The 11,685-nt window shown below is 40.7% G+C and overlaps 1 protein-coding gene across 1 annotated transcript; it reads right to left on the reverse strand.

Moving 5' to 3' along the window:
* Nucleotides 1–3,173: 3,173 nt before the first annotated feature.
* On the reverse strand, nt 3,174–5,215 carry LOC111958993 (transmembrane protein 74). Its single transcript, XM_023980383.2, has 2 exons — nt 5,068–5,215; nt 3,174–4,404 (listed from the first exon to the last, which is right to left on the reverse strand). The coding sequence occupies exon 2, from the start codon at nt 4,340–4,342 to the stop codon at nt 3,494–3,496; it is 849 nt and encodes a 282-aa protein (XP_023836151.1). The 5' UTR covers nt 4,343–4,404; nt 5,068–5,215; the 3' UTR covers nt 3,174–3,493.
* Nucleotides 5,216–11,685: the final 6,470 nt, after the last annotated feature.

Consider the following 11,685-nt stretch of genomic DNA (forward strand, 5'->3'; position numbering starts at 1 on the left):
AGTAGTCCGGAAAGAAGGGCACAGAGGGGGTATGATTCAAGATGAGGTGTGCTTTAAGAGGTCATGTCAACATAAACCTGGATTTCCAAAGAGCATTAGAACTAATTTCATGCAAACATGAAAAATACGCAAGAGGGCCTACATGGGCTGAACAATGGAAATCGATGCATTCTAAACGAAAAACTCGGCACGGCTTAGTAGTGTATTCTGAGCAAGAAGCTTACTGGACTAAATTCACAATACAACAAGATGCTCCAACTAATGTAAATAACAGCTTGTAAGCGTTCCAGAAAATGCATTATGCACTCTTGTTAAAAATAACCCCTCTGAGTAAGGCTGGTGAGAGTGGCCAAGAGTGAAGTCACGTCCCTGGAGTGTTCGCCTTTAGTGTGCCCCTCATGAGCAATCAATAGAAATGGAAACTTTTCCTGAGTCGCTTACCGTACGCCTGAGATGAAGGGATGAGCTCACCTCACAAAAGCCATATAAATCAGTTGTGTGGCAGAGGAAAGTAAGCTCTGCCTGTCTCATCCTCACACAGATACACACACACATGCACACCCATATCCTCATGCGCATGAACCCCCGTGCATGCGTACACACACATACACACATGCACACACACACTGGCCAATTAACATAAATGACAGCACGTTAGCATGTAGTACCCTTGGGAAATGAATGCTAATGGCAGCTCAGCCCCTCTCTCGTCTCTGATCCTGTCTTACCTTGGTAGATCTTCCAACAGAGGGATCTACAAAATATCAATCAGTGTGTCTTAGCTGTGAAGCGCTCTCTCACACAGATAAAGAGCTTATGCATGAAACCTCTGGAAATAGACTTGAGCTTGACTTGTAAAATGCTGTCGAACTGAGCAAATCCCTGATCAAATCCCTTAGAGACATTTGGATGGCAGAGAGACGGGGGGCACGGCGGGAGCTCTACAGCTCAACGTCAACAAGGAGAACGGGATCTCTCACGTCCTCCACCTCGCCTCCCTTTGAAACTGTATTGGAGAGTAAAGTCAGACGGGAGGGACCTTAGACCTTCTCCTCCTTTATTGTCGGGAGGAAGGCAACGAGATGGAATGTGAGGAATCGAGGAGGCGAAGAGAAAGGATGTGAGGAATCGTGCAAATCGAAATCGAGATAGCATTCTCTATTATGTTTCCTTGCATCTTTGTGGCCTCTCCCCTCTTCATCTCCTTGCCTCCAAACATAATATTCTTGGATGTACAGAAATATATATATTTTTTAATATAACTTTCTGGAAAGCTCTCTGATTTGGCATTTTATTCTCCTTATTCTCCCGTTTCTCTGGTGCAGATACCTTTTTCCATTACTCTGTGAATAAGAAGTATGTCCCAGTCATCTTTCCTTCTTCCTGAAGTGTGCTCTCGGTCACTACTCCCCACACATTTAAAAGCATCGGATTGGTGTAGGCATGGGCTGGAGGAGTTCCTTATGACTGTCATTTCCTGTCAAATCAATTAAGGGAAGTGCACACTTCAAAATCAAGGAGAGATTATTGGGATGCGTCCTAGGTGACGAGGGAAGAGTGAACAAGAAAAGTGATAGTGCTTTTCCACTGGAGGGATTTAGACTGAGACAAACTTGCCATCCCGTGTAGCTCAGTTGGTAACGCATTGCACTTGCAATGCCAGGGTTCTGGATTCAATTCCCACTGGGGACCAGTACAAACACATTTGAAAATGTATGCAGGCGCTACTGAAAATTGCTATGGATAAGACCGTCTGCTAAAAATCTAATCCAACTAGGCTAGGTTGTGTGATGTTAAAGGTACTTAGGACAGGTGTCAAGTAATGCATTGAGTTGAAGAGTTTATGTTTCACCATCAGTCTGCTACTGTACAGTTACACTAGAAGTACATTTAATGTAGTATTACTGTACCATACATTAGCCAAAACTGTGCAATTGTCACAAAAGAAGATGTTCTCGAGACTGTAGTGTCTCATTACTTATAGTAACAACAGTCTTACCATGTTGCTGTAATTCTCGGGGTGTATATTTTATTCCATTACCATATATATGCATGATCGAACAGTAGAGTGGAAAACACCTGACGAGTATAATTAATAGCCAACAACATGAATTTGCCCCACAAAATGACAACATTAATTAGCTGTTTCTAGTGATAACCAACAAGCATATTTTCCCTCGAGGCAAACACTTGTGATTGTGAATAAAGGCTTTTTGAAGAATTGAAATCATGGAACCATTTTCAAGGTAACAAGTCTCCTGTCTCAAGTCTCAAGTCTCTTGACTTATAGGCCACTGCAGTAGGCCTACAATACAGAGACGATCGCAAATGACAGTGGTGGTGTGACTCACTACATCCATGGAGAAAATAATTCTCAACCAACAGTTCTATGAACTGAATAGAACATTTCCTGTTTTTGTTGCACCCATAATTTCTGGTTTGTTAAAAGAAATAGATCCCTCTTCCAGTAACATTTTAAAGGCATATCTGAGACTACTCAAGGGAATACAATACGGTTTAGAGTGTTGTAGGATGTACGTCCATTAGTGGCCTATAATAAAAACATTGGTAGCGTAGGCCTAGCCTATAAATAAAAGCTTATTTCTCTTAAAGATAACTATTAATTGCATTGTTATATTGTGACCCAGTGAGTTCTCATGTTGCGTGATCATTCAAGTATGATAATTGCATATACTGCAGGTACAGTACATTAGAAGTAGGTTATTTGAAGTGTACAGTACAATACAGGGCAGGACAGCTTTATAAACTGGGGCAAGTCGTTCATGTGTGATTATGTGGCCCCCCTCTGTACACACACACATACACACACACACAGTGAGAAACCACAGTGAGAATTATGCTCACCTGCATTGAGGAAGTAAGAAAGGTCATTGGATGTTAGCATGTGCACCACTGAGCAGATTTTGTCATATCAGATTTGATATAGTGCACTAGACTAGGCTAATATATCTCACTTTCTAAACTCATGAGACAGACACTTTCCCCTCTAAAATGCGTATATGCATCACATTACAGACTGTCGGGCACATTCACATAAAAAATGGATCACCTTAATAATAAATGAAACCTCTCAGAGATTGCATTTAGGAAAAATGTAACCCAGCATTTTCCATTTCCAAAAACAAGTAAAAAATAAATAAAAGAAACGTAGATGTTTTTAATGTTTTATTATTGTTGTCATGCTTATTTATTCTGTATCATTTTGGCAATTTGCTTACCTGGTTAAATAGGCCTATTCCTTGCACTTCCATTAAATGATATGGAGATGATACTGTAAGACAATGTGTACTTCATAATCTTGGATATTAATAAAACAAATTCATATTTGAACAGTTATGCTAATGTCACTGTAGGTAGACCGACTGATGTGTTCAGGTTCCACGTTTTGGGTCTGGAGTACCTACATCATGCATCATTGTGTTGCCCTGGCTTAGTAACACAAGACAAAGTATTTTGTCAACTGCATATCATTTTAACTCAAGGTCTCATCTATCTCTTCCTTCATAGACAGGTGTGCGGACGACCGACTAGGGCTAGACCTCGTTTTTAAAATGATGGAGCCATATAGTTTCGCTGAGTGCTTGGAATATGCAAAGGCTTTTCTCCTGTACATCTCTCCCTGCCACATAGATATCATTAGCAGAGTGGACAGCACTACCCCGCCCAGCGTCAGTAGACAAAGCCCTGCTATCACGCACCTATCCAGGTGTGACCCTACCCTGGCATTTTCGATTTCCAGCCTCTCCATCTCCCTCGCGGACACGCTCTCCGGGTCCACTTTGACCTCGCGAGGCACTGCATAGGATATAATCACTAACGAGATCCCAGTGACTAGGAAAGTGACCGCGCTTATAAAACCGTAATCTACAGATGCCCCCGAACTTTCTGATGCGAGATCGTCATCTGACATTAGGGAGAGCTCATGCAACCCCTCGGGCCGAATGTCGCTCGCACAGTCATTAGGCCTACACCAGGATTTGTGGATACTTTCCCCACTTTTCCCAGGGCTTGCCAGGCGCAAATTCACATTCTCGTCGACATAGGTGAAAGATGTCTCTGATTCCTCGTCGCAGCACACTCTGACCTTGTCCACCGCAGGGTGACCGTGTTTAAAATGCGGACCTCCGTTAAGGGGAACCGTCCTTGGTGCTGAATTACACAGTCCTTTGCAGCCCGGAGCTGAGATAGAGAGCGCCCCTCCGGCTGAACTGCTCGCTTTACGAACATGAACCGGATTGGAAGCCCAGTCAAGGACGCAGGGAGGATCGGGTTGTCTGCCTCTTCCTCCCTTATCTATATAAAGCAGCTCTACAGAAGCCATTCGATTCTTTCCGCTGGTTCACTTCAATTATTTCCCCACGGCGTTCTGAGTCCGCAGCATCCCTGATGAGAAATAATTGACAAAGCAGATGTCACCATAGGGCCTGATTATTAAAAACGATCAAATTATTGCATTGGGAAAACAGCAGACACCTGTGCGTAATTTGTGGCGCTTCAAACGCATTTTGGGCAAGTATGCTCATGATGTTATCAGAAATACTTAGCCTAAAAATGTACAATTGTTTGGGTTTAGGTAATTTGCTCCATGTATACAAAGCGATTAAAGTGACCGATTAGCAGTATCCAATTAGTGTGCAATCCCCTTAAACCCGATTATCTGTCATTATTTTTCAAACATAATGTATATCATATTATGGAAGAACACACACTTTACTATACCTAGTCATGAGAAGTGTACATAACTGTATCGTAAGGCACATACAATTTCCAATAATAGGCTGTTATGGAGATAAATCATTTCAGTAGGCTGCTTTGTGCCGGAATGGGGATGAGTTTGAAGTAGATAAAACGCTTTCAACGCCTTGCAATATGCTTATTCACAACATCGCTGTGAAATGTTGAAGATGAATCAAATCACGGTATAGTTTTTGCGATGTGTATTTGGAGCATGCCTAGTCTTCCCTTTAGCCACAGCGCATCTGCTTAGTGTGCTCAGCTAATATAAACTACTGTATTTCAGGAAATAATTCATATAAAAGCACTTACTTCTTCAGAATTCATTATGTCGAATTGTCTTCATATGCCAGAATACTTTGTATCGAGGAATCATAATAGATCGATGACTAAATGCCTTTAACGAAACTGAAAACGTAGCCTCGAGTCCTCGTCTGCTTGAGAGGAAAGATTGTCGCTGTAGTCCCTCCCTCCCACGCACGGGTTTAAGCTGCCTCGCTATGGTGCTGAAATGAGCTGGCTACCCCCGGTACCCTTGAACAGATGCAGATTACTTCGGTGTGCATTCAAATAAACACACACCAGAGAGGATTTAAGTCTTATGGACCTCTGCATTTGAAGTCCATATAGACTTCAATATTTTGCCCCTAAAGTATCAACCTTATGGAAATTCGCTATCGTTTATTTTATCAAATGTCAATTAACGTTACTAGAGCTGTGTTAATAAATCTTCTCAAGATGTATACTTCGTGTAGATGCTTGGTTGCATCAAGTGAAAACATGCATAGGCCTAAACCACTAGCCAGTTTACAGTGAATTGTCAACTGATCCACATGGGAGAAAGGGAAAGGGGGCACCTAGTCAATTGTACAACTGAATGCATTCAACTGAAATGTGTCTTCCGCAATTAGCCTAACCCCTCTGAATCAGAGAGATGCGGGTGGCTGCCTTAATCGACATCCACGTCATCGGCGCCAGGGGAGCAGTAGTTGTTGGGGGTTAACTGCCTTGCTCAGGGGCAGAACGACAGATTTTTACATGGTTGGCTCTGGGATTCCCGATCCAGTAACCTTTCGGTTATTGGCCCAACAATCTGTGCCCTGGCCCCATGGAAGATTAGTGGTCACTATGTCAAAGGCATAATTTAATCCATGTTTAATCTAGAGAGCTAGCCCTGAAAATATTAGTACATGTCATTCATTCACATATCCTGAGTCCCGCCTCATCTTTGTAAAGCTTTAAAGCAATCCAAACGATACAGTACAATGATTTTTCTGAATGGCAACACTTTGCATTTCAATTGATGCCATTGTCAACTCCACCTGCATATTTGTTAGTATAACCCTATCCCTTTATGCAGCTGTGTCCCATGCACCACAATTCAAAGCTATTGAGGTCATGCAAATATCGAGAGAGCCAACTATACATTCCAGAGCACAAAAAAGACAACAGCATCAGACAGAATTGCCCAGTCACACGTTGCCAGCAGCAGACCAGAAGCAGTACAGGGTGAAGGACTTTGGCCCATGGCCCAATAAGCTACCGTTTAACAGATGAGGCTGGAGGAGAGAGGAGAGAGGGGAGGGAAGTGATTAATCTAGCCAGTTGTTACAGCAGAGCTTGGGAAGCAATACTGCTCAGTCATGGCTTGACGTATCATGCCCCTGCATTATGAGAATGGCCAGGCTGCTGTCTATTCCAAGTGTGTACAGAGCTGGTACAGTATGTGACTGTGTACTTATCTCAGACTTACAGGCCATCGGTTGTTATCTGCTACAGCTAGGCTACACCACTCCGCCAAGGACAAACGCCCTGCATGCGGCAAAGACAGCAGCCCAGAGGCCAGTACATCTTCATAGAGTGTCTCATGCCACTGGCACATCCAAAGGTAGAATGGGCTGTAGATGATATACATGGATAAGTCACTCCTTGTGCATTATCTTTAGGGGATAACACATTTAGATTCAGAAAACGCCCATGTCCTCAAAGAGGCAATTCCTTTCGCAGCGATCACAATGAAGACAACGTAACATATTAACAAACAACATCAAAATAGGAAAGGATATTTACGAGCAAGTGTGCTGGATGTACAAAGAATATGCATGGACTAGTACAATCTTGACGCTTTTTTATAAAACACCATACTTATTATTGCAGTATAGATGGGTTGTGGTATTTAGTTATCTGTTATGGTACGGAGGTGCGGGCATTGTACTGTACATAAATAGAACATAAAGCCTAGGTCTAAAACCTAAAACCTAAGCACTAAACATTAACCAGCTAATGTAAACAGGTAACAGCCTCCCACTGTACATGCCCATGTCACGTGATGATATATGATTCGATTCATCTATTCGACTTATTTCAATTACATTTACGAGCAATTTCAAGTGTACAGAAGGAAATATGATCAAGCATCAGCCTCTGGGCATCTCAAGGCCATTGCTTGCCGGATTAATAATACGGAGGTGGCTCCGTGGCGTGTGGCTTAGAGATTGTTTTTGGAGAGTTGTCACGCAAACCCTAGGTGAATTTGAGATGTTTTGACACCGTCTTTCAGGGGAGGACAAGGCAGGGTGGCCAGAGCATTACGAGAAAACAAAATAATGACCTCAGGGACTCTATTAGAGATGAAAAGGACAGAGTATAATAGAGGGATAGGGAGTAGTAGAGAAATCCGAGAGCGGTTGTAGAGGTTGGTAACAGTTCGACAGGGTCATCAAATATTCAGTAGTTGGCACTGAAGGTTCATTGAATGGTTTTCCTAATTGGACCAAGGTCTTGCCCTGACATGGATACTATGGGTTATGTTGTAACTTCTCGCAATGTAGTGCTGTTTTCTCTCATTTGAATATCAATCAGCTTTTTTTTTATGCCTTTCAGAAGGAATACACCTCAAAAGATGGAAGCAAAAAACAGGAAGGCGAGGCTGTGTGTGTGTGTGTGCCCCAGATTGGCAGATTAAAGAAGACATTCATCTTTTGATGAAAAGATAAAGAGATAAAACACTTTTTTTGCAACAATCATTAACTCATGCTGCTCATTCGATTAAACTTCTAGGCAGGGATAATTGATTATTATTTTCTGTCTACCCGCACTCTCTGCATTATAATTAATTTAATGCGATCAACTAAGGCCTCTACCATAGCGTGGCTTCCTTTGCATACTAATTTATCTGGAAGCTATTCTGTGCAATTCTACGACTTGCCCCTAAATGTCTATGCAACTGAAATATTAGTCCTATCTCTTTGTGACATTTAGATACTTTTACTGTATCTAATTATGACATTATTACACCGTACAGTTGAAAATCTAGTTTTAGAGTGAGCAATATTTGCTATTATTGTGATCAAACCACGTCATGGGGATTTAGTGTTGGGTCATAAAAACAGCTATTTGGTGTTTTTTGTATGCAGAGCATACTTTTGCAGGAAAGCTGTTTATTATGGAAAACACACAGGTTTGAAGCAGGGATAGGTTTTGTTCATTAGTCAAATCACATAAGCTTGACTTCAGGCTAAATGTCATTCATTTTTGGAGGCGAAACATACCAAACCTTGAGAAGTCTGTTGGCAAAGTAACCACGGCAAATACAAAAAATAAAACAAAACCTTTATTTTTGTTGTTGTGGAGTTTAGCTCGAAAGTTAAATTAGAAAAGGAATGTTCTCACAAAATGCTTTGTCATAAATAATTCATGGCATTAGCATAAAATAGGATTACATCACAGTCAAAACTTTTATGAAATAGATATTCATAAATGAATGGACTCCTTCTACCTGACAACGCTGCAATAACTTAGTCAGATACACATTCACGTTTCAGTTTAAGATGATAATGATATTCCATCACAGCCAGTCAACTATGACCCCAACATTTTAATTATATCTCAGACTACTTGCTCAGCAAACACACCCAAGAGATTATTTAGCCTAAAGGAATACCCCCCTCAGAATGCAGCAGTTCAAAAATTGAAATATGTTTGGTGATAATAGAGGAAACTTGTCCACATGGTGAAAACAAAAGCAGTTTTTACCTCTTCCTCTACAAAATAAAATTACCATTTTGCAAGAGTGCAGTTGAATTGATACCAAAACAGTTTCGGGATTCAATGGACAGTTTGACTGTTTTTAAAAATACACTGACTGTATAAAACATTAGAATATTGAGTTGCACCCCCTTTTTGCCCTCAAAACAGCCAGTGGTGGTCAGTGGTCAGTGATGAATGAATCTGCATTAAGAAGTCACAGTTTTCATAATTATCCCCCTTGAGTATAATTGGGTCTGTTAAGAGTCCTAATTAATTGTTGTGTTTCATATTCCTTTAGGCATTCCTTGACCTAAACAAAAGCACACAATTGTGGTGGATGTATTTCCCCAAGTCCCTCGATTTGCAATTTTTCCACAAGATGGCAGTGAAAGCCCATTCTAATAATACTTGTGAGTACCTGCAGAATCACGCCGATGTGATTATGAGACCACTCCACTGATCAAGTCACATTTGTTTTGTGAGCGGTGTCCATGACTATTATTTAGGAGGTGTGGTATATTAATATATGAACTATAACTATTTTCTTACTGAATCATGCTTAAATGTCCAATCACAGAGAGGTTTTACAATGGGATATTTTTATTGGCCGTTTGCACGTTCATTGTTATTTTTGCTGTAAACCCACGACAGACTGGAAACAACAAGTACCTTGCTCCAGGTCACAACAGCAGTAACCTGACATATTGATCCCAGTAACCCTTTGATTGAGTTAAATAAAGGTTAAATAAATAAATTCAAATAAATTGACGTCAACCCAGAGATTTATCACGTCAGCCTTGGGAGTCGAGGCCCCAAATCAACCCTTCAATATGTATCGATAACATATTAGACTGAGGTCATTTTGAACCCCTATAGTGAAGGTATTGTGCTTAGGGTGTCCAATTGTAATTACATGCCTCTCTCCATCTGTACTTTGAAAAAATGTGTGATCTTAACCTCCTGAACTCTGCCTGTGAGGACGGATACACTATATATATATTCTGCTACATCACTAATGTATGTATCCCTCTACTGACATGGTATGGGTCGACAGAGCCATGACAATAAAGTAATGACACACAGGAGCAGATGGGTCACAGCAGACAAGACCGTTTATTAATTGATGCATTATCAGCATTCACTGTTTCAGCCATTCAACACAGATGAACTCTTGAACTTTATGTATAACTCCAGCCAGTAGTTTTGAAAGTGGTGCTCACAAGCCAAAACGGGTTTCCCGTTTTTTGTGTACTACTTCATCCAATTGTGTACTACCGCATCCATTTTGTGTCATATGTTACAAATTTGTATGATAGGCTATGTTATAAATCCAATTCATGGAATATGTTACACATTTATTGTGCTTAAGACGCCCTGGAGTCGATTGATGGACCGGCGCGTCAATCTCGCTAGCATAATACAAAAATCCCCATCAAAATCTGTCGATTTAAACTAGCACTGTGGCACTTACGCATCTGTGGTGAAAGGTGGCTGAGCTAGAGCGGTGTTTGTCAGACCATGACACAAAACTCCTGTAGGGTCTGAACGGTTTGACTTATAAACTATTATGACCACTCTGTGGAAAGGGGAGACTCTCAAGAACACAATGATGGTAACCGGTACCGGTTTAAAAAAAATGAACGGAAGTATTACGATAGTTTTGTACCTGCCCATAAAAGGGGTTGAATATGTAAAAAAGGATACAGAGCTGTCATCTAGGTAAAGGGTGGCTACTTTGGAGAATCTCAAATATAAAATATATATATATATAATATATAAGACTTTTTTAGTTACTAAATGATTCCATATGTGTTATTTCATAGTTCTGATGTCTTCTCTATTATTCTACAATGTAAAAATAAAGAAAAACCCCGGAATGATTAGGTGTGTCCAAACTTTTGACTGGTACTGTACATTTTAGTCATTTAGACACTGTGAATCAAAATTACACTTTACACTTTTCAACCTATTCAATTCAATTTGTCTGAAATCAAATACCAAATTTGACAGATCAATGTGATTAAAAAATATGTAATTGATGCTTCTCAATTGCTTACAACACTTCATGCGCATTCACATTGCATAGCGATGGGTGCAATGTAGTGGCGGTAGGCTAGCATAAGAGTTGGAGGCGTGGCCTAATGGGGCGTGGTTTTCACTTTGTAATTTTGGGCCACCCGTGAGAGTGCATGTCATTTCAGGTATTGTGTTGTTTTTTAATGATTATATGTTCACTGCCTGCGCTGACTCTTAAATGATATCTGCTTAATTAAGTACTGTGATACTAAAAAGCCTGGAAAGGTTTCCGTTGATGTAATGGCCACCATTTGGTTACAATATTTTAATTAGTTAATGTGAAAGTATTATGTAAAGAAAGTGTTTGGAGTCATTTATTCATGCAATGAAACCAACTTAATATCTTCATTAAGAGGACATTTATTTAATTGCTTGTAACCCAATTGGAAAATGTGGATAGGTTATTCCAAAGTTAAATATCCACTTGGTAAAACATGAAAAAATGGTTTTTATATATATTAGTTTTTATTTATGTTACTTTTTTAGGTTAAACCAGAAAGCCAAAGTACGTTCAGTGCTGGCTGGCTTGCCGCTGAACCTAAGCAGGGTTGCCCCCAGGGCAGTAATTGGGGACATTGCCCTGTGTAGGGTGCTGTCTTTCGGATGGGACGTTAAACGGGTGTCCTGATTCTCACTAAAGATCCCATGACACTTATCGTAAGACTAGGGGTGTTAACCCCAGTGTCCTGACTAAATTCACAATCTGGCCGTCATGCCATCATGGCCACCTAATCATCCCCAGCTTACAATTGGCTCTTTCATCTCCCCTGTAACTATTCCCCAGGTCTTTGCTGTAAATGAGAATGTGTTCTCAGTCAACTTACC

The sequence above is a fragment of the Salvelinus sp. IW2-2015 genome, linkage group LG35, assembly GCF_002910315.2.
Source record: "Salvelinus sp. IW2-2015 linkage group LG35, ASM291031v2, whole genome shotgun sequence".
NCBI lineage: Eukaryota > Metazoa > Chordata > Actinopteri > Salmoniformes > Salmonidae > Salvelinus > Salvelinus sp. IW2-2015.